This window comes from Dasypus novemcinctus, chromosome 3 (genome assembly GCF_030445035.2).
Source record: "Dasypus novemcinctus isolate mDasNov1 chromosome 3, mDasNov1.1.hap2, whole genome shotgun sequence".
Lineage (NCBI taxonomy): Eukaryota > Metazoa > Chordata > Mammalia > Cingulata > Dasypodidae > Dasypus > Dasypus novemcinctus.
In genome coordinates, this window is record NC_080675.1 from 173334006 (window position 1) to 173361217 (window position 27212).

The 27212-nt window shown below is 48.1% G+C and overlaps 1 protein-coding gene across 1 annotated transcript in view; it reads right to left on the reverse strand.

The window, feature by feature from the left end:
* AP3B2 (adaptor related protein complex 3 subunit beta 2) overlaps window positions 1–26067 on the reverse strand; it is a 43259-nt gene extending 17192 nt beyond the window's left edge. The window contains exons 1-8 of the mRNA XM_058294737.2: window positions 25839–26067; window positions 6580–6655; window positions 6369–6443; window positions 5823–5918; window positions 994–1154; window positions 727–793; window positions 450–632; window positions 94–377 (exon numbers count right to left, since the gene is read on the reverse strand). Of these exons, the coding sequence (XP_058150720.1) occupies window positions 94–377; window positions 450–632; window positions 727–793; window positions 994–1154; window positions 5823–5918; window positions 6369–6443; window positions 6580–6655; window positions 25839–25951 (1055 nt within the window). The 5' untranslated portion in view covers window positions 25952–26067. The remainder of the gene's footprint in view (window positions 1–93; window positions 378–449; window positions 633–726; window positions 794–993; window positions 1155–5822; window positions 5919–6368; window positions 6444–6579; window positions 6656–25838) is intronic.
* Between the last annotated feature and the right edge of the window lie 1145 nt (window positions 26068–27212).

Genomic DNA, 27212 nt, shown 5'->3' on the forward strand with positions numbered 1-27212 from the left:
GGGGGCGGCGCGTGGGCCGGGCTGGGGGGCGGCGGGGCGGCGTGGGGCGCGCACGGGCCGGGCGGGGGGCGGCGGGGGGCGGCGGGCGCGCACCTGTGGCTGCGCAGCAGGCGCACCAGCGCCTTGGCGATGACGCCCACCTCGGCCTTGGGCGCCAGGTGGAAGTAGAGCTGCGCCACGGCCATGACCACGGCGGCGCTGCGGCTCTGCAGCAGGGGCTTGGTGTTGCGCAGCAGCAGCCGGTGGTCGGGGTCCATGACGTAGGGCTTGCGGGCGGGCAGCGCCGCGGCGGCCGCCTCCTCCGGCCCCGGCGCGCGGGCCTCGTCCTCCTCCGAGCCGTAGAAGGCCTTCTCGGCGTTGTCCTCCAGCAGGGACTCCTGCGGGCGGCGGGAGACACGCGGCTGGGGGCGCGGCGGCGGCGGCGGCGGGGCCGGGCCGGGGGCACTCACGTTCTGCGTGGGGCTCAGGAACTGCGTGCGCGCGTAGCGCGTGAGCATGCTGATGATGACCACCTGGCCCCACTCCTCCACGTCGATGAGCAGGTTGCAGAGCTTCCGGTAGTTCTTGTGGATCAGGTCGATGCGCTCGGGGCACACCTCCTCGAAGGCCATCACCACGCTGCCCGCCACCAGCTGCGGGCGCGCCACGGCGGGGGCGGGTGAGGAGGGGCCGCGCGCGGGGGCCGCGGGCCCGCCTCCCCCTCGCCTGGGCGCCCCCAGGACGCACCGTGGTCTTGTCGGCCAGAAGCTTCTCGATGACCTCGATCAGCTGGTCCTTCTGGTCCGAATCCAAACTGCGGCAGAAATGGTTAAGGTGCGTTTGCGCGCACACCCCGTCGGCCTTTCCGATGCCCGCTGAGCCGCGCTCACCGCCGGCACCCCACCTGCTCCCTGTTCATCAAGAGATGCCCCCACCCCCATTGCTCTCCATCCCTCTCAGCTCCCCCAGGGGTCTTCCGGAGAGACCACGGGTGGGCTCGGGGCTGGGGCCTACCTGTAGAGCTTAGGGATTGCGTGGGCAGCCGTTTTCCGGACGTAAGGCGACATGTCGGAGGCGGCCTCCTTGATGGCCAGCATCATGATGGGCACGATGATGGGCACTCGGATGCTGGACAGGACGCGGAGGGCACTGGCGCGGATCAGCTGGTTGGGGTCCTGAGGGCAGAGGTGGAGGCGGATCCATGAGCCGGCGGCGCCAGGGGCCCCGCAGGGGGGCGGCCGGCCCTGTGGCCGTCACCGTGCCAGCGCTTGCCTCCCTGCCTCCGGACCGAGCCGGGAGGACGTGCCCGCGCTGGGGGGCCTGCGCGCTGCCCGCGGGCCCTGACTCCGGGTTCTGGCTGCGGAAATCTGACACCTGAACAGGTGCGGGCATGGGCGGCTTGGCTTTCAGGAAGAGTGGCGACTTCCCGGAACTTCTGACGTGCCTGAAGGAGCCAACCTGGTTTTGGAGGGGAGGGGGGCGCGGTTCTGTGTTTCCGCCTGAGGTGACGGCCAGCAAATGGCAGCTTGTCTCCCTGAGGGCCTCACGTTCCTCTCCCAGCTGCTCCTCTGCCCCTTTTTCCCCAGGGGCTACAACAGAATAGGTGTAGAGGGCCCCCCGCACTCTGTACCCGCCTAGTAAGAGCATTAACACACTGTTTTGTGGTCGGGCTTAGGGTCCCCTTCCCATTACCAGCGACAGTCGCAGCAGCTAGAAATTCCTGTCCTCGTGGAGAATTACGGACAATGGGAGAGGAGCTGCAACACTAAAGGATAGCTATTACCCCGGCTCGCTGAAGTGGAGAGAGAGGAGACCCACAAAATTATAGCAGAAATTGATGGTAATCCCTGACAAAATTCTAGAATTGATTTTTAGACAGCTGGTTTAGTAGCACTTCCTAAAAAAGCAAGAGTCTGTATTCTCTTCTCTACAAATCTTATCAACTACTAACATCTGTTTTCCATTAAAAAACATTTTATTTGGAAAAAAATTGATTATAGAGTCACAGGAAGTTGCAAAAATATGCTTTTCTTTTTGCCAGGGTGACTAGGCTGGTGGTATACTCCATTGCCTGGAGTCAGCAAGGCTTTTGTTGGCGTCTATCCCAGCATTTCCTGCATTGCCATTTCTGATGTAAGCCTTTTATTTCACCTAATATGTAAGCATTTTAAGAGCAAAACTCATGTTTATTTTATCTCTGTATCACCCACAACTCTTTGCACATGAAAGGTATTCAAAAATACATGCATATGTATTTTTGCTATTGAATAATAGCCTTCCTGACACGAAGCGAAAATGCCAGCTGTACAACCAAAAGTTGGTAAAATGTTGTACTTGAAGAAGACTTATTAAGAGATCAGTGTCAACCCAGGAAAATGATCTTCCACAGGACTTGCAGTCTGCTGCCCTGGGCTGCAGAGCTTAACATCTTGAAGGGAGACACAAAATCGGGAGAATCAAGATCCGGAATCACCCTGAGCTGGGACCCTTTGCTCAATCAATACAATGAAATACAATAAGGTTTCATAGGGGCTCAAAGGATTGGTGGTACAAGGATAGGATGTTGGGAGGCCTAGATCTTCTGCCTGCCAAGCACAGGTTTGTCTGTATTGAGCTAACCACATAGGTGAGCTGCTAAGAAAGCAAATACTGTCTCAGCCTGGGCTGATAAAGGAAGAGCCCTGGAAGGAAATAGTAAGCAACACCAAAAAAGAAAAAGGAAACAAGTTGCAGAGAAATACACACAGAGTATGATACCATTTACAAAACAATGTTATATGTTATTTGGGAATATGGCAGTAAGCACTAAAAGAATAAAGACATGCAAAGGGATGGAAAACGGAAAAGATACATCGGGGGCTTTAGGTGTTTGATAAGTGTTTCATTTCTTAGGCCGAGTATATATCTATTACGTTGTTCTTTATACCTTTCGGTAAGTCTGAAATAATTTTTTAAAAATTACAGCAATGTGGGTTTCAATGCACTATAATGATCTTTTTTTTAAAAAAAACAATTGTCCTATGTTAGAGCAAGTTGCCTTATGAAGGAGCGAGAGCCCCATCATTGGAAATGGCCCATCAGATGTTCTAGAGCAGAGTTTGACACACTATGGCCCTTGGGCCAAATTCTCTGATACCTTTTCTGCAAATAAAGTTTTATTGGAACACAGTTATGCCCATTCGTTTATGGCTGCTTTTGCATGACAAGAGCAAAGCTGAATAGTTGGATGGTTGAGACCATGTGACTTGCAAAGCCTAAGATATTTACTATCTAGCCTTTACAGAAGAAATTTGCTGCCTACTGTTCTAGAGTGAGCATTGCAGTGAATTGGACTAAATGACCGCTGGTTTTCTAAAAGGGGGAGAAGGGGTCGACTGTAGAAACTCCATGTAAAGGTAAAATCCGTCTCTGCAGAAATTCCAGAAGAGTTTTTATAAAATGGTTTAATCCTGATTCAAACAAAACCATTACTTGCCAATTTGAGATGGCTTTAAAAAAACAAACATGTCTACATTATCATTGGAGTACTAAGAAAGTTCTAATGATGTTCTACCATGTCTGTGATATAAAGTCATCTGACAACATCAAAAAGTTATGTATCCCATGGAGTGAGTTGCCTTTCCACCTGGAGGCACTGGGAGGTGGTGGCAGCACTCTACAAGAGGAGGAGGCCCAAGAATCGTCGTGGGGGAAGGCTGTTCCAGGTGACTGAACCCGGGGATCAGAGATGGGAGCTCTGACCTCCAATGGGCCCAGGTGAATTTGACAGCTCAATATGATGAGCAAAGGTGCAATGATTTTCAGCCATCCAACAGTAAGTGTGCAGGGTGGGAGCGATGGGATTGCATGAAGAAGGGGAGGTAGGAGCCAGGCCTGAGTAGCTGTCCTTGGAGCTTCTCAGCCAGAGGGGCTTTAAAGAGGACATGGGGGGAGTCCAATCAAAGAAACAGTTCCTGAGTGCCCGCGCAGTTGAGCTCTAGACTTATGAGAGATGGAAGGACCCTTCAAGGAAGTCTTACAAGAGCCCCTAACATTCATTTGTTCATTGGCTATTATGAAATTTATAGTTAAAGGGAATAGCAGGCATCTTGCATATAAAAAGCAGAGCTTTTCAGAATGAGGTAGGATTCCATAGAACAGTTTCAACACCACTGATCAGTCGAAACCCTTTATTTTAAAGGTGGAGAAACAGAGGCCCAGATACACTCTACTGTACGTAAATAGGAAGGGACTTTCTCCACCAGTCTCAACCTGACTGTTACCTTTCTGGAACCCCACCTAATTTAGGTCTCCCCTGTTATTCTATCATAGCACCCTCTTCTTCCCAGCAATTATGCAAGTGGTAATGATTTATCTGGATGTATGATTTTTTTTTAATTATGGCTCTGCGATGGCAGGGAGCATGTCTATTTCACAGCATCTGTGTTTTCCAAGCACCCAGCACAATGCTTAACATAGAGATTCCTCAGTTTTTGCTGAATGATCGAATTGCATTGCAAGGGACCATGCTTTCTTCCCCACCCCAAAGCAGCAGACCCTGCCAACCCCTCCTGCTAACCACAGCAGATGGGATCTGATTCAGTCAGTTCACAGTCTTCCCAGCAACCTACAGAAATGGCCGGGCATGACGAGTCCCTCCCACAGGATTTGAACTAAACGTTTGAAAAGAATTAGGCCGGTAATGGCTGTCATCAGAGCTGAAAGCCTTCTCTCCAAAAGGGAGAGAGTGAAATGGCTGTGATTTTGGTTTCTTCACCACTGAGATATCTTAGACTAACCAAAAAAAGCACAGATGGTGGAGATGTTTGCATTCATTTAACATGTGAATTCAGCTCTAGGTCCTCGGCAAAACAAGAGGTGAGAAGAGTCAGGATTCAAGTAGTGTGTGGAGTCTGTCTGCCCACCACACCCTTTTAAGGGACAGAAAACTTCCCACTCTCTTCCCTTAGGCGATGTCATTTTCTGCCTGCCAGGGAGAACACCTCAACACAACAGTTGTACACCAGGTTTGAAAAGATAGGTGTATTTCACACACTGGCTCTTCGGAGCAAGCCAACTACTTTTCTGGAGCTATCCACAAGATGGATCTGTTTCAACTCTAGAGGTGTGGACAGCCCTGCTGCACCTATTGAAAGATGGGAATTTCAGTTTATTTTTCATTATATTTGATTTATGTACTAATTTACTTATTTTGTCTTCGTAATTCTTATCTTTCAGTTAATTCTGACAATATGTTTTGTCCTCTTCGCTGCCCTTAGAACCCAACCTCCATATCGGAGGCAACTCTTCTGGGTGATAAACTTTGTGGTTTTCCTCTCTGTAGAGCTCAGTTCTGCTCAATAAAACCCTTTGTCTTCCTTTCTGAGCCCCAAGCTAAAGGGTTCTTGCGGTCATTGTTCTCTGCAGACACCTGAGCTAGGTGGTGCACCTGCCAGAGCCAAGACTGCTGCCCAGAGGTGAGCAACCCCGGTCAGCAGCTCCCCTCACAGAACCCTCCTTCATGAGGTGGATGTCCACCTACCTGTGGGCCACAGTTCAACAGGGGTGAGGGCCCTGGGCTCTCCACGGTCAAGGCTCAGGTGGTTGGTCCTGGAGGCCACCATGACCGCAGGCTCCTCGGAGGAGCCCAGACAGGTCCCTGGGCCTGCACTTCTTCGCTCACGCCCCTACTGGGTGTGTCCTCCACCCTCGGGGGGGTCTGGCTGGTCCTCTCCTCTGCCTCTGACCCTCCCACCTTTAGGCAGGTAGGATGGGGCCTTCAGCTGCCCCCGTGCTCCCAGCCCCTTCCCTGCCCCACTCCTCCAATAGAGAGCCAACGAGGGAGGCAGGTTGAGGGCTCTGACCTTTAGGCCGCGCTGGAAGGTGGAGATGGACAGCAGGGCCAGGTCTTGCTGTTCCTCGGCGTAGCGCACCAGGTACACGTAGACAAGCTTCTTCACCTGAGGGAGGGCAGGCTTCTCAGCGGGGGCTGGGATGTTCTCAGCCAACCAGCTGCGCATAGAGGGACAAATTCCCGCAGAGCACAGAGCATCCCCGAGGGCAGCCTGGGCCCTCCCCTCTGCCCCACGCGCGGTTCAGGGATGTGTAGACGGGGTCATCCTGGGCCTCCCCTCTGCCCCACGCGCGGTTCAGGGATGTGTAGACGGGGTCATCCTGGGCCTCCCCTCTGCCCCACGCACGGTTCAGGGATGTGTAGACGGGGTCATCCTGGGCCTCCCCTCTGCCCCACGTGCGGTTCAGGGATGTGTAGACAGTGTCTTCTGGACCAGGGGCAGTTCTGAGCAGGTCGGGCCCCCAGGAGCTGGGTGGTCCCCTCCCTCGCCCCCGGCCAGGCCCCAGCCCCTTCCTGGGGGAGGAGGGGCTGAGAGCCCCCGCCACGTCGCGCTCACCTCTATGTTCTTACAGGCCACGTTCTTCACCACCGCGGGAAACAGGTCGGAGGCGTTCTTGCCCCGGGCGATCATCTGGGGCGGTGGGGTCAGGGTAAAGGAAGGAGGTGAAGGGAGGAGACGCAGCGGTGATGAGGGGAAGGTCCGTCAGGGCCAAGGAGAGCGGGCAGCCAGGCCCCTCCCCTAAGCGAGACCCCAGCCTCCCCCTCACCGCCACGATCCTCTTCATGGCCTCCAGCTTGAGCGAGTCCTTGTTGGTGTCCAGCATCTCCTTCAGGTCATCATGCCTGGGGAGGCACAAGGAGTCAGGTGAGGGCATGAGGGTCGGAGGGATGAATCAGGAGGAACCGAGCAGAGAGAAGGGACATGATACAGGGAAGGGATGGGCAGGACTCCAGCCACAGGGGAGGGACCAGAGCCAGAGGGCAGGGTGGTAAAGTACAGATCCAGGGCCTCAGAATTGGGACAAATGGGCTCACCAGGGACATGAAGCCAATTGACAAGAGAAGGGTTTGGGGAGGGAAAGGGACTGACCCTATCTAAGAACACAGCCAGATAGATGGATGGGAAGGACCTGGAGCCAGTGGAAAGGAGGGGGCATCGCAGCAAGAGCAGGATGCCCTTGTCCTCGTCTAATCCCACAAACCAAACTGATTCCAAGGACCAGACAGATCCCAGACTCAACGGCAGGTCCAGAGACTTGACAGTAAAGCCCAGACCTGTCACTCAACATTCAACTGTCATTTAAAGAAGTCATAAAACCCTAACAGGAGAAATAAAAGAATATTTGAATAAAGGGCCCCTTGCAATTGGTTGAGAGGAATAAAGGTGGTAACCAAGTCAATATATAGATTTCATGCCATGTCCATGGAAATTTCATTGGGGTATTTTGTCAGACTTCATGAAGTGACAGGAAAGTTAATCTGGAAAAAAATTAGTAGGTAAGAACTCCAAAGAGTGTTTTGGGGAAAAGACAACACTAACAGACCTTCAATCATCAAAACACAAAACATGACAATTATCAAAGCTGCAGGGTAGGTTAAAAATAGAAAGTCAGGGGGGTGGGGGCAGGGGAAGTGATTAGTCATTGAGAGCTAGTGAACAATTCTGAGAAAGAAACTGAGAGAGAGGGAAGAAAAAGACAGGAAGAGGAAAAGAAAAAGGGGGAAGAGAAAAGGTGAGAAGGAAGAGAAGGCGAGAGAGTGAGAGAGTGAAAGAGAGACAGAGACAGAGAGAGAGAGAGCATGTGCTATGAGCAATAGCTGTGGACCTTACAGTTGCTGCTAACTGCCCTGTGTGTGAGGGAGGGAGGGAGAGAGAGAGAGAGAGAGAGAGAGAGAGAGCACTAGCGTGAGAGAGCGAGTGAGCAGGCGAGCAGAAAAGAGGTGGGGGGGTGGAATAAGAAAGAGAGGAGGAGAGGAGAGAAGGCAGGAAGAAGGCAAGGGACGATACAACCATGCTGTGCTGTATGAGAAGAACCAAACAAGGCAAAATGATTTTTAGATGCAGTAGCTGCAGCACCTACAACAGCTGAAATTGGTGGAATAAACTCTTTCCCTGGGTTCTAGACCTGGCTCTGCCAATTGCTGGTCATGTGACCTTGGGGGCCAGTTAAAGACTTCAGCATCAAACTCCAACATTAAAAACCCCCAACATCAAAAAGCTCCAACTCTGTCCTTTGCCATGCCTTTTATCTGTGAGTCCTCACCCACCAAAGGATAGGGACTCAACACCCTACTGACATGGCCCAATCAAAGGAAAAGTTTTGAGGAATGGTTTCTGTTAATAATCTGTATTTTAAGCCATTAGTTCACCAAAGGATCCTCTACCTCTTAAACTCCAGTTTCTCCTGTGACTAAGTTTATAAATCTTAGAATTAATGAACTGGAAAGGACTTGACCATCTAGCTCAAACCCTTTGTGTAAAGATGTGCTACATCCTTTCTAATTCTGGTTTTGTATCATGGGTTTTCCAATCTTGCCTCTAACCCCATTCTCATTTGCTCTGGGCTGTATCTCTGAAGCTCCAGCTTTTACTGGCCCTGAAGCTTGGAAAATTTCATCAAAATATAAGTATTGCTGTTATGTTAAAACTAGCATTTTTGTCTTGTTCAAGATTAATGGGTTTTCTGATGAAAAAATAAATTCATTTCTCAATTTCTGACACTTAAAAAAAATAGAAAGTCAAAGGTCAGTGGGGGAAATTTCATAAATGCAACCACGCTGAACGTTAGGATCAAGTAACTCACAAATGGAAGAAAGAACTTAAACGCTTTTGGAACAACTGCTATGAAGCAAATAATTTAGCTTGTATTCATACCTCACACCAAAATTAATCCCACATCTGCGTGAAAGTTACATTGTTTTGAAATGTGGAACAGGAAGGGGAATGTTTACTTTTGAAGGTCATAAAATTATCAGTGACAAGATTGCTAGATATAATTTTGTTAACTTTGATATGATAAAAACTAAAATTAAGGGGAAAAAAAGGCAAGAGAAAATTGTGGAAAGATGATTGCAGGAATTAGTTCTTCTACCAAAACAACTTTTGAACTGGCAGGAATGATCTGAATCAACTATTTTCTTTTTTTTTTCCCCAAAGATTTATTTCTGCCCCCTTCCCACCCCCTGCCCAGGCAGTTGTCTGCTCTCTGTGTCCATTCGCTGTGTGTTCTTCTGTGACTGCTTCTATCCTTATCAGCGGCACCAGGAATCCGTGTTTCTTTTTGTTGCGTCATCTTGTTGTGTCAGCTCTCGTGTGTGCAGTGCCATTCTTGGGCAGGCTGCACTTTCTTTTGTGCTGGGCGGCTCTCCTTATGGGGTGCACTCCTTGTGTGTGGGGCTCCCCTACGCGGGGGACACCCCTGCGTGGCAGGGCACTCTTGCACGCATCAGCACTGCGCATGGGCCAGCTCCACACGGGTCAAGGAGGCCCTGGGTTTGAACTGCGGGCCTCCCATGTGGTAGGTGGATACCCTATCATTGGGCCAAGTCTGCTTCCCCTGAATCAACTATTTTCTTTCTTTTTTTTTTTTTTGAAGATAGTAAAATTCATTTAATAAGCATGTTTTATATAAACAATTTGTCACAAATGTTTCATTTTAAGTGTCTACATGAAAAATCACAGTATGCACAGACTGGAAGCAAAATTATGACACAAAAACAGCCCAGAGATGTTCATGTGTCAGAACATGAACCTTTCCAAATCTTAAGGTTTGGGGGGGAAATCTGGGTTCATTTTTTATTAAAAACACATACTCTATCTATGAGATTTTAACTGTTCTTTCTTCTCAACAAAATACCTAATTTCCTACAAACAGCAATAAATTTCTAACTTAATGGTGCTTGATTTAAACTTCCCAAGAAATGGTCTACCTATTGCCATAAAAATGGAATTAAAAATACCTCTGGATAATATTTAATCCTAAAGAGAACATTGGATTTTGTTGGGTTTCTAGACAATGGTATGTATTGAAGTGATCACACATTCTTTACCTTTTTCTTCAGTGCAATTTGGAAATAACCTGCCTTTTAATTGCTATAATGGACATAATGATTATAATTCAAGTGAGTAACATCACTACTAAATCATCTAACCCACACATGTTGCTGCAATGTTACCACAGTTAGGAAAGAAAGTCCACCAGCATTTCTCCCTAAACCTGTGTTAGAAATAATAGCAGGTCTTAATCAGGTCAACGTCTCAGAACCACTAAGCCTTTAGACTTGCACAAATTCAGCACTTGATAGGTTATGAGCCTTTATTTTCTTCCTTTTTGGGGCTTTCAGATTGGTCTTGTGCTGTTCCTTCCACTTGCGCTTTCACATCTTCCTTCATGCTTAGGGCCTGCAGTTTAAGGGGTGTGTCTGAGATCCCACCTGGAGCGACTGCACTCTGGATGTCTGGGACAGCATTCCGGCGCCTGTTCTTGCTGAGGCTGCAAAGGTGGTGACCACAGCCTCCACTTCAGTCATTTCTGATGAATCTGTCCTCATAGCCACTTACTGTTCATGTGTGTTGAGTGAAGAAGGACTATCCATCACCATTTCAAGAATGGGAGTTTCTCCCTAAAGATGAATTTTTTCACATACTTTCAGCAACAAACCATGGTTATGTGTCCTCTTTGATAGTTAAAATGGGATTGAAATTCTCAGTAATTTCTTCATAATGCGTCTCTCCTGATTAAGACCTGCTATTATTTCTAACACAGGTTTAGGGAGAAATGCTGGTGGACTTTCTTTCCTTTATCGTTTTGGTCCCTGGGGTGGCCTCTTTAACTTAATGGCTTCAAGCTTTCCTCAGATTTCTCTTGTTTGAGTGCCTTTTCAGTATACCATGTCCTCACCCCTGCGCTCATTCAGTCTCCGCCAAGTCCCTTTCCGGCCGCCGCTCACCTCCCGCCGGGTAAGTACCGGGGGCGCTCGGGCCACCCCCGAGCCTGGGCCAGGTCCCCGCGCTCTGGCTCGCCCAGCCCCTCAGCGGCCCAGAGCTGCGCTTCTCGCGTCCACAAGGAGGCCGCGGCGTCTCTGAATCAACTATTTTCAAACTCTGGAGCCTAGAGGAACACTGTATAGTATCCAGGGAGGAGCTGAAGGAAAGGGCTGGTAAACTGAAGTAAATATCAGTGAATATCGCCCTCTGTGCAGGGCAGCCATCCCCTTCCCCCAACTGCAAGGCAGGCAATGTGGGGTCTGCAGCCGGTGCTCTTGGTGCACCTTGCTGGTGCCAGGGGGGGGGCTATAAGGACCTTGCCCTACAAAATCTGGAGTTGTGTAGTCTGATCACTGACCACTGCTTTTTTTTTTTTTCCCAATTATTTATTTATTTATTTTTTTAAATTACATTATGAAAAATATGAGGTCCCATTCAACCCCACCGCCCCCGCCCCCCACACCCCCCACAGCAACACTCTCTCCCATCATCATGACACATCCATTGCACCTGGTAAGTTCATCTCTGAGCATCACTGCACCCCATAGTCAATGGTCCACATCATAGCCCAGACTCTCTCACGTTCCATCCAGTGGGCCCTGGGGGGATCTATAATGTCCCGTAATTGTCCGTGAAGCACTATCCAGGACAACTCCACGTCCCGAAAACGCCTCCACATCTCATCTCTTCCTCCCGTTCCCCACACCCAGCAGCCACCATGGCTACCGTTCCCACACCCATTCCACATTTTCTCTGTGGACATTGGATTGGTTGTGTCCATTGCACATCTATGTCAAGTGAGGGCTTAGATTCCATATGGGTACTGGATGCACTCCTCCCACTTCCAGTTGTAGACACTCTAGGCTCCATTTTGTGGTGGTTGACCTTCTTCAACTCCATGTTAGCTGAGTGGAGTAAGTCCAATAAATCAAAGTGTAGGAGCTGAAGTCTGTTGAGGCTCTGGGCCTGGGTGTCATATTATCAGTCCAGAGATTCGAATCCCCTACATATATCTTAAACCCAGCACCGACTACAATTCCAATAAAGTAGCATGCAAGTCTTGTGAAAAGAGATCCCCTCTGAGTCCAATTCCATCATGCAGAAACACCAGCTCCAAAGAAGGGCTATCTGTCATGGCAGTGAACCCCTTCTGCCATGACCATAGAACCTGTGGGTCTCTTTATCCCTCAAAAGAACCAATACCTGGGGTTGTATCTACCTTATCTGTCTCTTAGACTCTGTTCAGTTGTACATAGGGGTATTCCTTCTGACAACCTCCAGACTCTTTTTTAGAGACTCACAGCCTTATAATCTCATTTCTCCTTTCCATTTCCCCCTTACATTAGGTCAAACAGCTTCCCGAAGTCATGTCATTATATGTAGACAGGTATATTCTGCTGTTCCGCATTGAATCTTTAATTCAAGGTCATTTTCTAGTTGCTTCTTCAGCTGGTATGTGGTAGTGATCCCTCGGTGCCAGGGAGGCTCATCCCCGGGTGTCGTGTCCCACGCTGGGGGGAATGCATTGCATCTACATGCTGAGTTTTGACCACTGCTTTTAATCAGCTCCGTCAGATCACTTGGGAGGGCTGGCTCTGAGGGTGGCCATTGTTCTAACCCCCCTCAGGGAATAGAGGAGAGGAGTCTTAAAGAGGCAGAAACTATGTTTTTTTCCTCTTTTCCCTTTCCATTCTTTCCATTTGGGAGCAAAAATAGTTTGGAAAAGTCACAAATTGATGGCTCCAGACCACCACAACAACAATAACAAAAACCCTCGCTATCCCAGAGGAGTGCAGGAATTAGATTTCCAGAGTAATAATAACATAATATTCGGAATGCCCAGTTCTCAATTTAAAAAGTACAAAACACACAAAAAAACAGGAAAGTATGGACCATTCACAGGAAAAAAATAATATGCCAGAACCCATCCCTGAGGAAGCTTATTATACACTGGAACAATTAGTCAAAACCTTTAAGTCAACTGTATTAAATATGTCATGTCAGCTGGCCCTACTTTGAAGTTTGTGGTCCTGAGTGGGATGGAGTTGGACTCAGATGTAATCTTTGTTCACAAGCCTCTCCTGTCACTTTTACCAGACATGTGGTTGGCGCTGGGGTTTAGTGTATACTCAGGGGACCTGAATCTCTGGACTGTCCACGTGATAGCCAGGCCCTGAGCCTCAACAGACTTGCAACTCCTATCCTCTGGTTTATTGGACTTACCCCAGCCAGCTAAAAGGGAGGTGAAGAAGGTCAACCACCACACCAGGGAGCCAAGAGTGCCTACAACTGCAAACAGGAGAACTGCATCCAGCATCCATGTGGAATCTAAGCACTCTCTTGATACAGAGGTGGAGTGGACATAACCATCCCAGGGTCCACAGAAAGGAGGAGTGGAGTATGGATTGGAGTGGACTTGCTGATGCTCTATTTTGGAATTATTGTGATTAGTGGTGGAAGTAAATGTGGCATTGAGGTGGAAAAAGTGGCCATGATGGCTGCTGGGGGTGGGGAGTGGGAAGAAGAGATGTGATGTGGGGGCATTTTCAGGACTTGGAGTTGTCTTGGGTGGTACTGCGGGGACAGTTACTGGACATTGTGTGTCCTTCCATGGCCCACTGGGTGGACTGAGGAAGAGTGTAAACTTAAATGTGGACCACTGACCATGTGGTGCAGCGAGTGCTCAGAGATGGGTTCACCGAGTACAGTGAGTGTCCCATGATGTTGGAGGAGGTTGTTGTTGTGGGAGGAGTGGGGTGAGGAGGGTGGGGAGTATATGGGGACCTCATATTTTTTTAATGTAACATTAAAAAATAAAGACAAAAAAAGAAAAAAAAACTTTAAGTCAACTGTATTAAATATGTTCAGTGAGTTAAAGGAATTCATAAACAAAGAACTAAAGGAAATTAGGAAAACACTGTTGAACAAAATAGAGATGGAAATTATAAAAGGAGCCAAACAGAAAATTTGAAGCTGCAAAGTAAGTAATCAAAATGAAAAACACATTAGACAGATTAAACAGCAGATCTAACAGGTGGAAGAAAGGATCAGCAAAGATGAAGACAAGATAGTTCAAATTATCCAGGGTGAGAAGAAAGAAATAATGAAGAAAAATGAACAGAGACTGAGGGATCTGTGGGACACTATCAAACATACTGATATATGGGTCATTGGAGACCCAGAAGAACAAGAGAAAGACGGAAAGGGGCAGAAAAGTATTTGAAGAAATAATGGCCAAAAATATCCCCAATCTGATGAAAGACATGAATTAAAACTTCCAGAAAACTCAGTGAACTCCAAGCAGGCAAGAGTCTGAGAGGTCTACACCAAGACACATTACAGTGAAACTGTCAAAAGCCAAAGATAAAGAAAGGATTTTGAAAGCAGCAAGAGAGAAGCAACTTATTACATATCAGGGATCCCTAATAAGATTAACAGTAGACTTCTCATCAGAAACCATGGAAGTCAGGAGACAACGGGATGACATATATAAAGTCCTTAAAGAAAAAGCCATCAACCAAGAATTCTATATCCAGCAAAATTATCTCCCAAAAATGAAGGAGAAATTAAGACATTTACAGATAAACAAAAGCTGAAAGAGTTCATTACCAAAAGACCTGCCCTTCCGAAATGTTTAAGGGAGTCTGTCAGCCTGAAATAAAAGGACATTAGACAGTACCTAGAAGTCATAAGAAGAAATAAAGAACATGGGTAAAGACATAAAGCTACATAGGTAAATGTAAAATCCTGTATTATTATACTTTTGGTTTGTAACTCTTTTTCCCCTACATGCTTAACAGGTAAATGTGTAAAATAATACTTTAAATCTATGTTAATGGTCATACAATGTATAAACATGGGGAGACAGAGACATATAGGCAAAGAGAGTGTATATTACTGAAACTAGGTTGGTTCTAGTCAAACTTGGCTGTTGTTTAAGATATTCATTGTAATTACAAAGCTAACCACTAAGAAAATAACCAAAAAATAACTGAGGAACAAAAACCGTACAAGACATACAGAAAACAGCTAAATGGCAGAAGTAAATTATTCCTTGTCATTTATTACATTAAGTGTCAATGGATTCAACTCCCCTATTAAGTGCCAGAGTGATTATATTATTGTCAGACAATATAGAGTTTAAATAAAAAAAGTTTAAGTAAAAAAAATAACAAGAGACAAAGAAGGATATTATGTATCAATTAAAGGTTCAATCGAGCTAGAAAACATAATAATTATAAACATATGTGTTCCTCACAACATAAATAAATGAAGCAAAAAATTGACAGAATTGAAGGGATAGATAGTTCTACAATAATTGTTGGAGATTTCAACACAACACTTTCAATAAGTAATAGAATATATAAATAGAAGAACAATGAGGAAATAGAGGGCTTGAACACTATTAACCAATCAGACCTAATGAACATGTATAGAACACTCCATGCAACAAAGCAGAATACATATTCTTCTCAAGTGCACATGGAGCCTTTCGCAGGATAGACCACGTGTTAGGCCACAAATCTAACCTTACTAAATTAAAAAATATTGAAATCATACAAATTATCTTCTTGTACCGCCATGGAATAAACCTAGAAATCAATAACAAAAGGAAAATTGGAAAATTTACAAATATGAGGAAATTAAACAACTCATTATTTTTAAACAGCCAATGCATCAAAGAATAAATCACAAGGGAAATATCTTGATATAATACAACAAAAATACAACAAACACAAAATACAAAATACAAAAATACAAAAATACAACAAACCAAAACTTACGAGATGCAGCAAAGGCAGTGGACAGAGGGAAAATTATAGCTTTAAATGCTTACAATAAAAAGAAGAAAGATCTCAAATCAGAGACCTAGCCTCACAAATGGAGAATCTAGAAGAAAAAAGAAAAAACTCAAAGTGAGCAGAAAGAAGGAAATAACAAAGATTAGAGCAGAGATAAATAAAAGAGAATTAAAAAAAAATAGAATGAACAAAACCAAAAGACAAGGAAAAGATCAATAAAATTGACAACACTTTGGCTAGACTGACAAAGAGAAAAAGAGAGAAGATGCAAATAACTAAAATAAAAAAATTAAAGTATTATAAGGGTACGATGAACAATTATATGCCAACAAATTAGAAAACCTAGATGAAATAGACATATTCCTAGAAATACAAATGATCTATTCTGACTCAGTAAGAAACAGAAAACCTCAACAGGTCTAAACAAGTAAAGTACCTAATACAAAAGCCAGGTAAAGACTCACCAAGAAAAGAAAATTATACACCATATCCCTTATGAATATAGATGCAAAAACTCTCAACAAAATCCTGTTAAAATGATTCCAGCAATTAAAAGGACTATACAGAATGACCAAACGGGATTTATTCCAGGAATGCAAATATGGTTCACATAAGAAAATCAATCAATGAAATATACCTCATTAATAGAATGAAGGAAAAAAAATACATGATCATCTCAATTAATGTAGAAAATGCATTTGACAATATTCAACATCCTTTCATGATAAAAACACTGAGACAATGAAGAATAGAAGGGAATTTTCTCAACTTGATAAAGGACTTTTGTGAAAAACCCACAACAAATTTCATACTCAATGGTGAAATATTGAAAGCTTTCCCCTCTAAGATCATGAACAATACAAGGGTGCCTGCTATCCCCACTGTTATTCAACATTATACTGGAAGTTCTATCCAGAGTAATCAGGCAAGAGAAAGAAATAAAAGGCATCCAAACTGAAAAGGAAGAAGTCACATTATTTCTATTCACAGATGACATGATCTTTTATATATAGAAAAATCTCAAAGAATCCACAAGAAAGCTACAAGAACTAATAAATGAATACAGTAAAGTTTCAGGATACAATGTAAAAATGGTTTCTATACATTAGTAATGAACACTCTAAAAAGGAAATCAAGATGATTCCATTTACAAAAATATCTAAGAGAATAAAATAGCTAGAAATATATTTAATCAAGGTGCAAGACTTGTACAAAAAAACTACAAAATATTGCTGAAATAAATTAAAAAGATCTAAATAAATGGAAAGGCATCCCATGTTAATGGATTGGAAGACAATATTGTTAAGATATCAATACTGGGAAACGGACTTGGCCCAGTGGTTAGGGCGTCCGTCTACCATATGGGAGGTCCGCGGTTCAAACCTCAGGCCTCCTTGACCCGTGTGGAGCTGGCCCATGCGCAGTGCTGATGCGCGCAAGGAGTGCCCTGCCACGCAGGGGTGTCCCCCGCGTAGGGGAGCCCCACGCACAAGGAGTGTGCCTGTAAGGAGAGCCACCCAGCGCTAAAGAAAGTGCAGCCTGCCCAGGAATGGCGCCGCCCACACTTCCCGTGCCGCTGACAACAGAAGCGGACAAAGAAACAAGACGCAGCAAATAGACACAGAGAACAGACAACCGGGGAAGGGGGGAATTAAAGAAATAAATAAATCTTTAAAAAAAAAAAAAGATATCAATACTGCCTAAAGCAATCTACAAAATTCAATTCAACTCCCATCAAAATTCCAGCAGCCTTTTTTGCAGAAATGGGAAGGCTGACCCGCAATTCATATGAAATTGCAAGGGGCACTGAATAGCCAAAACAATCTTGAAAAAGAAGTACAAAGTTGGAGGACTCACTTCCTGATTTCAAAACTTGTTACAAAACAACAGCAATTAAAACAGTTTGGTACTGGTATAGGATAGACTCATAGACTCATGGAATAGAACTAGTGTCCAGAGATATAGCCACACATATACGACCTGCGGATTTGCAACAAAGTTGCCAAGCCAATTCAGTAGGGAAAAAATAGTCCCTTCAAAAAATGGTGTTGAGAAAACCAGAAATCCACATGTGAAAGAATGCAGTTGGAGCCCTACCTCTCACATGTACAAAAATCAATTCAAAGTGGATCAAGGACCTAAATATAAGAATTAATACTAATAAAAGTTGTAAAAGAGAACATAGGGAAATATCTTCAGGACCTTGTAGAAGACAATGGATTTTTAGATTTTACAACAAAAGTACAAACAACAAAAGAAAAATAGATAAAATGCACTTCATCAAAATTTAAAAACTTTTGTGCAAAGGAAATTATCAAGAAAATGAAAAGACAACTACAGAATTGGAGAAAATGTTTGAAAGACATTTATCTGATAAGGATTTTATATCCAGAATATATCTACATAAACTCCTACAACTAACAAAAAAGAAAAACAACCAAGTTTAAAAAATGGGCCAAGGATGGGATTTTTTTTTTTTGGACTAAGGAAAATGTTCAAAGCATTACTGGGCTATGACTGCACAACTCTGTGATGAAATGAGAGCCACTGAGTGTACACTTTGGATAGAATTTTTATGAGGCATAGGATTGTATAACACAGTGAACTATGTAGAAGATAGGCTGTGGTTAACAGTACAGATATGAGAGTGTTCTCTCATGATCTGTAACAAATGTACAATATTAATACATAGTGTTAATAATGTATTATTATTATACTATGGACCATAGTGGTAATAGTCTAATGATGTTCTTTCATAATCTGTAACAAATGGGAATTCTGCATGTTACGAATGATTGTTTTTTAAGCTCACAACTTCTCTAGTAAAAAAAATGAAAAAGCAAACAAACCATGAAATCTATAATAATTAATTGAAGACCCCATGGAAATTCTTCCAAATGTCATTGTATTTCCCTTCCCTGCTCAAACCAGGATTATACTCTAAGCTAAGGAATTTTACTATTATTTTATATTTTATTGTCATTATTAAATTAAAACATGGCTAGGGATTGGCTACTAAAATAAGATTTCAATACCAGCTTCCTCTTTCACAAAAGTCACAAAAGAAATTATTGGGAGTACCTTCATTTGTAAGATAACATCAGAAATTTATTTCATTAAAAGGAATTCCAAATACCCCTTATGTATTTATCCTTACACAGCAATCTTGTGAAATGGAAACCACACCAAGAAATACATAAAGTTTTTGGGCATGGTTATTTCAACAGTAAATTAATACCCTAATCATAGAGATTTATCTGTTCAAAAATATTTCACAACCACTTTGTGGAATTCTCACTGAAATCTTCTAATAAAATGGCTGAACAAATATAAAATATTAACAGAGTCATATTTTTGTTCTTTTAGTATCCTTGTTATTTTTTCAAAAAAATTTAAAGAAGGAGGGGTCTATTGTTAAATAAAAACAATTCATAGACACTTACTTGGCTGTCTGTGTTCTAGAAATTCCTCTAGGGGTTTCTTATACCCATTAATAAAATATTATCAGTTGTTTATTTCATTAAAATATATACCAGACCTCCATAAATGACTTTCCCCTTCACAGAAATTTCACAAAATATCTGCCAAGAACTAAATGCATCTTCAAGTGTTTTGCCATTAGTACTACCATTATTATCACCAACCCCTGCGGCCACCAGGTAGCGCTGACACCTTGGGACTTGGGGCCCAAGGAAAAGGTGACCAGCGCTGTGATATGGGATCCTGATGTCTGAGGATCCAGGAGGACCCAGGACAACAAAGATTGTTATGGGGGGAGGAGTGGGGTGAGGGGGATGGGGGGTATATGGGGACCTCGTATTTTTTTAATGTAATATTAAAAAAATAAAGACCAAAAAAAAAAAGAGTGCACGGAGATCTGCTGAACACGCACAGGAGACCCAGCGAAGGAGACAGATTTGGGGGAGGGAAAGTGGGGAAGAGGTGCAGAATGAGGTATGATTCTGAACTGATAATTGCATTCTCCACAGCTCATGGGGGAATGGGTGGTGTGGGGAATAAAAATAAGGACGACGAGGAGGAGTGGGGAAAGAGATTATCATAAGACTCTACAAAAATAGTCTACAAAAATAAAAGCATGTACCAATGCATCTTAGGAGTTGACAATTATTAGAGCGTGATAAATAACCCATGTTCTGTATCTTCAAGTATAATATGTATATGAGATACATATAAAATAGATACTATTTATATACAAACCCAAGAGATATAGGTGTATGTCTATGTTGGTGTGGATCTTGGAATGGGTAAATACAGCCTACACTGAATTTGCTCCCCACTAGCTCCACTGGCCTGCAGCCAACCTATCAGCTGTCCGAGGTGGAGGAGTGGCCTGGAGACCAGGGCACTTGGTGTCATGAGAGAGACAGGAGGTCTTTTCCCTAATTTAAAGAAGTCAGTTTGCTATTAATTTTTTCACCCATTAACAAATGGAATTGTCATAGAATTATCTCTAAATACATATATACATACATACATAAAAGAAATAAACGGTCTTCAAGCTAAAAATGAAAAAAAGCCAAGGATTTAAATAGACATTCCTCTAAAGAAAATATTCAAATGACCAATAAGTTTATAAAAAGATGTTCAACATCATTAGCTATTAAAGAAATGCAAATTAAAATGACAGTGAGATACCACTTCACACCCATTAGGATGGCTACTATTTAAAAAACTGAAAATAACAAGTTGGTGAGTATGTGGATAAATAGGGATCCTTGTACATCGTTGGTGGCAATGTAAAATAGTGCAGTCTCTGTGGAAAACTGTTTGCTGGTTACCCAGAAAATTTTTAAAAGAATTACAATATGACTTGGCAATTCTATTCCCAGGTATATACTCAAAAGAATTGAAAGCAGGGACTCAGATATGTATACACCAGCATTCTTCAAAACATTATTCCCAATAACCAAAAGGTGGAAGCAACGCAAATGTCCAGCAAAAGATGAGAGAGAAAAAAAGTGTGGTATACCCATACAATGGAATAATAGTCATAAAAAGAAGAGAAGTGCTGGTACATGCCACACATGGTTGAAACTTGAAGAGATCATGTTGAGTGAAATCAGCCAGACAAAAAAAGGACAAATATTGTATTATTCCTGTCATATAAAATACTTAGAATAAGTGAATTTGTAGAGAGAGAAAGCAGAATAGTGGTTATCAGGAGTTGGGGGAGAGGGGAGTTGGGAATTATTGCTAAATGAATATGAGTTTTTGTTTGGGATGATGAAGGGTCTAAAAATAGTGGTGAAAGTTACACAATATTGTCAATATACTTAATGTCAAAGAATTGTCCACTTAAAATGATTAAATCTCATTCATGTTATATATATTTTACCACAATTAATATAAACTAATTAGTTATAAAGAAAAATAATGCAACAAAATGGAAAATATTTGGGATATGGTAGATAGATAAAGTTTAATATTTAAAATAGATGAGGAACTGATATAAATATATAAGATCCATATCCAGCATTCACTGTCAGGGTGACCACTAGCCCATCTTCTCAGCCCTCAGGCAGAACTAGTCCTGAGCTGGTACTCCCCACTCAGTAAAATGAGCATGGGCTGGTATTCCTTGGCCAGGCACTCTTGTGCAGAAAATACTCTGCCCAACCATACTTGGAGGTCCTGGGACTAGTGGTCAAATAAGTGAAGACAGAATTGTGAATAAACTCATGGAAGGATGTGTCTATTCACAGCTGATGGGGTTGTGGGACAACTGGTATACCCACATGTTGCAAGACAATTCTAAAATGTGGAGAGCAGCTGTGTGTGAGGACCTGCACATCCTCTAATCTCCTCAGACTACACTTTGATAACAAGACCCCCAAATCTGCACATACCTTTGACCCAGGGCACAAGAACCCAGCCTCAAGAAGTATCACCAAGAGTAGAAATTAAAAAGCCATGTGTGCAAGGCTTGTCACAGAAGTGGAACACACAAAAACAACAGAAAATCAGAAATTGAGGTTAACAATACAAGGGGAGGGAAGATCATGATAATAGTCATAAAGAAGTAAAGGTGACAACTGCTGATGTGGGGAAATGAGCACATAACAGATGGGGAAGAGAAGAACCCAAAGTAACACCCTAGTCTTGGTGTTGCAGAAATGCATGCATGCCTAACATGTAAAATAAGAAAGGATAGAAGGGGCATGTGATGGCTTGAAGCTGGATGGGCTCCCGAAGCTTATGTTCTTAAAGCTAATCCAGGGAAGCAGATGTGGCTCAAGCAATTGAGCTCCCACCTACCACATGGGAGGTCCAGGTTCAGTTTCCGGTGCCTTCTAATGAAGATAAGCAAGACAGCGAGCTGACGCGATGGGCAGGTGCAGTGAGCTGACACAACAAGATGACACAAGAGACACGAGAAAAACATAATGAGAGACCCAACAAAGCAGGGAGCAGAGGTGGCTCAAGTGATTAGGTGCCTCCCTCCCACATCAGAGGTGCTAGGTGCAGTTCCCAGTGCCTCCTAAAAAGAAGACTAGCACACAACAACAAAAAACAAACATAGCAAATGCAAATGAGGGGGTGGGGAGAAATAAATAAATAACATAAATCTTAAAAAACTAAATGAAGCTGATCCAGTCCTGTGGATATAAACCTAGTGTAAGTGGGATCCTTTGATTAGGTGACTTCAGTTAAGGTGTAGCCCAGGGTGGGTCTTAACCCTCTCCATGGAGTCCTTTATAGACAGGGTGAATACAGTGAGGGAGACAGAGGGAATGCGGTAGAAGCCAAGAGAGAGCATGGAGAGAAGGGCGAGTCCAGCTGATGCCGCCACGTGCCATGCCATACCAGGATTGCCGGCAGCCGGTCTTTGTGAGAAAGCATCACCTGATGATGACTTGCCTTGGACACTTGTCTCAGCCTCAGAACTGTAAGCTTGCACACCAGTAAATCTCCGTTGTAAAAGCCCACCCATTTCAGTCTGTTGCTTTCCGCAGCCCAGTAGACTAAAACAGGGTGGTAAGGAGTCAATGGCCCAAGAATTTTAAAAAGTCTTTACCGAAGAGTCTTTGATGAAAAGCAAAGTAGAAAGACAAGGCCTTCCCGAACACAGAGGCCTTGCTAGCCACCAGGTAAGAAGAAGATATCCAGCCCCAGCTCTGTTGATATAGAATTTCCCCACCTGGTGTGGGGGGGACGCTCTCAAAACCAGAGGGCACCTTCTACTCTCCCATGGCCATGCTAGGGCCAGAGGGGGCAACCCCCTTGTCACCCCACCAAACAGAGCAGGCTGCCAGCTCCCAAGGCGGTGGGCTCAGGGGAGCTGGGGATGCTGACAGCGGTACAGGCCGTTCAGCCAGGCCTGGCGGCACCGAGCATTTGGGAGAAACGTCAGAGCAAGGAACGCCCACCCGCCAGTGCAACACGTGGGACCCCCACAGTACACCCCACAGACACCTACACCCCCAACACCCTTTCAAACACGCGTACCACCAACATACAGCCCCCCATCACATCCTCCACTGACATACCCACATCCCCCAAACATCCTACACTCCAAGGACACATCTACACCCCACACCGACCCTACACACCAGGTATATAACAACCCCCTCAGAAACACAGACAGCCAGACACCCACACACCCCAGAGAGAGCTTGCCCGCAGGCACATGCTGCGCACCCACACCCCAGACACACCCACAGATACCCCCCACCTTCACCCTCCGCTGTCCCCACAAAACATACTGCCGCAAACACACCTACCGCAGACATAAGCCACCCACAGGCAGCCCCCACACACCACCCCCCAGAGAGACACAGACTCTTCCCAGACACCCCCCACACAAGCACACGTGCCAGTCACAAGCCACACAGACACCTGACAAACTTGGTCCCTCCAGTCTCGTTTGGCCGAAGGGCCAGTGGCCTCCCAGTCGAGCGTCTCAGTGATACATTCAGGCTTCTAAGGTTAAGCACGTCCAGGCTCAGGGGTCCTCTGCCTCTGTCGCCACCCAGGCCCAGTGCCCCGGCTGGCCCCGGGGCTGGCTTTTTGCTATGCTTCGGTGGGAGGTGGTCAGAGTTTCCATCTGGGCGTTCTCTTTAGCAGACGTCCTGCCACGCAGGTGTCCTCACCACACCCACAAATGCCACAGGCCCCCGTCAAATGCACACACCCTGGCAGGCCCTGGGCCACCACCCACCCCCCTCACCAAGTGGCCACTAGGTGCTCCAGCCCTAGCCCAGGGGGGCTGAGGAAGGGGAGGGGACCACCGTGCAAAGCGGAGCACAGGCAGAAACGACGGTCCGGCGAGCCCCTCCCTCAGCTCCGCAGCAGACGGCAGCAGCCCCCCCACACCACCCTGCGCGCCCCGTCCTGCCTCCTGCCGGCTTGTGTTCCCAGGAGGGAGAGCAAGGGAGAGAGGCACCGCACGTCCCAAGGCCATGAAACATTCATCTCCCACAGGCAGATCCCCTTACCTCGCCGTCACTCTGACCTGACCCGTCCTGGCCTAAGGACCTGGCCTGGGGGTAGCCGGAGCCGGCCAGGGGTCCAACGTGACATCCCAGGCCAGTCCCCCTCACTCGCCCAGATCTGCACCTCCCTCCTCCTCTCACCACCCAGAAGCCAACCCACCAACAGGGGCAAACTCTCTGGCACGCTCTTTATCCTGTCCCCAAACCCCACCCAGAGCCCCATCCAGCCAAGGGCTCCGGGGGGTAAGGGGGGAAGGATCAAGGTGGGCCTCCACCCCCAGATATTTCCCGATCCTGCTTTCCCCAGAGCCTCCAGGGAGTTATGCCCACCTCCCCACCCCCAGTCAGCGAGCCCCCTCAAACCCTCAGCCCCCACACTGCGCCCCTAGGCTGAACCCTGATCTCCAGCCCAGCAGCTGCCAGTCCCTGGCCTGCGTGGTAGTCTGGGTGGGGGGGTCTCCTGTACCGTAGAGGCTGGCTCTGGCCCTGGCCATGCTCGGGGCAGGGTCCTTCCTGGGGTGCTTCAGGGGCGGTGTCTTCCGGAGCCTGCGGACACCGGAGCTCCTCGGGCTGGAGGGTCTGGTACCAGGGGGCAAGCCCACCTTCGGGCGCCAGCACGGGGCTGGCAGCCTCCTGGTCGGCCCCACCCGGCCCCTTGGCCCCGGGCCTCACCACGGCCCCGGGGAGCTGCAGAAGGCGCTGCATCGGGCACCAGGTCCTGCTCGGGAGTGGGGACGGAGCTGACTGTCACCAGACAGACAGACGGCCCGCCCCTGAAACTCAGAAACCGGACACTGGCAGGGAGGGAGGCTCTGGTTTCCTCTAGCAGAGATGGGCCAGGCCTCCGGAGGGGGAGGGGCAGGAACTGGGGCACCACATTCCCACATCTAATCAGTCCCCAACGGCCCTCAAACCCTGTCATCCCCGAGTCCAGGCCACCGGCGGCCCGTCTCCCCTGTCAACTTCAGCACCACCTGTCGTGTCTCCTGCCACCCGTCTCCACAACCCAGCCGGTGAACGGGCTAAACGCAGATGTGATGATGTCACCTGAGAAGCCCCGGCAAGCACCCTGCCCGCCCCCGCCCCACCCGGTCCCTGGTCCCCCCAGGGGCCTGCAGTGATCCTGACCGCCCCGTGCTTGCACCTGCACGACCTGTGGCCCGGCTGGCGGTCACCTCCCCACCTTTGTGCACACTCCTCTTCCTGCGCGCCGGACCAGGGCCCCCTACACTAAATCACCACCCACGGGGGCCAGGGCCAGGCGCCTGGCCACCGCTGGCCCTGGGACTCGCCCAGGTCTGCTCCAGCAGGCCCTGAATAAGGGCTTGTGGCAGGATCTACGATAAATGAACGACCCAGGGTCCCGGGGGGGGGTCCCGGGGCGGGGGGGGGGGGAGGGGAGGAGCGCGTAAGCCGCGGCCGGGGGCGCTACCTCCAGGAGCAGGTGGGAGGCGCGGGTGCGGGCCCGGCGGGGCGCGGCGCGGGCGGGGCGGGAGCAGGCGGCGCCCCCCCCCCACCGGCCGCGTGCGGGGCCGCCCTCCGGGGGAGCCCCGGGCCCCAGCTCGCCGGCCGCCCCTCCCCCACGGGCTTTTGGCGCTCGCCGGGCCCCGCGCGACCGTGGAGCCCCGGGGAGGGGAGGCCCCGGGGGCGAGAGGGCGGCCCTGCCCGCACGGGCGCCTGCCCCGCGCAGCCTCCACCCCCAGCGCCCGGCCTCCAGCTCGGGCCTCCGGGGCGCTGTCCATGGTGCCCGCGCGCCGCCGCGCCGCTCGGGGCGGGCCCCTCACCGCTTGTAGTCGGAGGAGAAGATGCCGCCGCTGGCGGGGTCGTGGCCGTACTCGGGCTCCCCGGGGCCAGCGGAGCCGGCCTTGTCTTCGCTGTAGGCGGGGGCGGCCGACATGGGGCGGCGGGGCGGGCGGCGCGGGCGAGGGGCGCAGCGCAGCCGGAGGGAGGCGCGCGGCCGGCTCTGCGGAGGCCGAGCGCGCGCGGGCCGGGGGCGGGTCCGCGGGGCTGGCCCCGCCCCCGGGAGGACCGCACTGCCCCCTTAAAGGGGCTCGACCCAGGCCTGGGGAGGCAGGCGGAGGCTTCAGAACCGAGGCCCGGGGCGGGCTCCTCCCGACCCCCACCCCCGCTGGTGACGGAGGAGGGGGGCCGAAGCGAAGGCTGGGCCCGCAGGCTGGGGACGAGGAGGAGGCACCCGGATCCGGCCCAGCCCTAGACCTGAGACCCCCCCATACACTTCCTGCAGGGCTGGGCCCCTCCGACTGCGCCCTAGTTTCTCAGGAGGAAGCAGGGCGGCCTCCTGGAGGAGGTGGAATTGGAGGAGGGAGGGCTGCTCCGCGGACGGCGAGGAGCCCACAGCGGGCAGGGCCAGAGAGCAGGGGAGAGGACAGAGGACGATGACCCGGAGTCCAGCTTTGGGGAACAGTTTAATGACTTTCTCTGAAGCCTCCTTCGTCTAGTCCACAGTCACGTCCACCAGCACCTAGGAAGGGAGGGAAGGATAGGGGCTGGGTTAGGGCTGCTGAGACCACCAGGATTCCCGGGGCCTTCGAGGCCTCGGGCTCAGCTCCCAAGGCCGGAGCGCCCCGGGGAGGGACGGCCTGGACCCGAGGGCTGGGGAGGGCTGAAGCTCGGCTCGGCCTGAGCTCGGGGCGGGGGTGGCTGGGAGTCTTGGCTGGGCTTGGGCCGTGGCAGGCTCCTCCAGGTCTGCACCCGAGGACTCGGAGGGAGAAACGTGGGTAGAATTCGGGGGCCTGGGCAGCAGTGGGTGGGGGCCGGGAGGGCGGGGCCTGGCTCGGAAGGCCCTTCTGGGGGAATGGGAAGAATGGGAGTGGGAACGGGGCCGGCCTGGGGGCGGGGCGCGGGCTTGGGGGCGGGCGGGCTGAACCTCGGTTTGGGGACTTCGGTGTGGCCGGGGTGTGGGAGCCCGAGCCTGCGGGAGGCCCCGTGAGGATTTGGGAGCGGTAGAGGCTGGAGGAGAGGGCGGCGCGGTTTGCAGTGAGGGCTCTGCGCGCACGGGGCAAGGCGGATCCTGAGTTTGGAGAACGTGGCCTGGGTTGGAAGGGGAGACTTTTAATCCGGCCTGAGCGCGTCGGTTCCCCGAGTTGGTCCGACTGCTCCGGAGTTGGGGAGGGGGCGGGAGGGGGACGAGCAGGGCC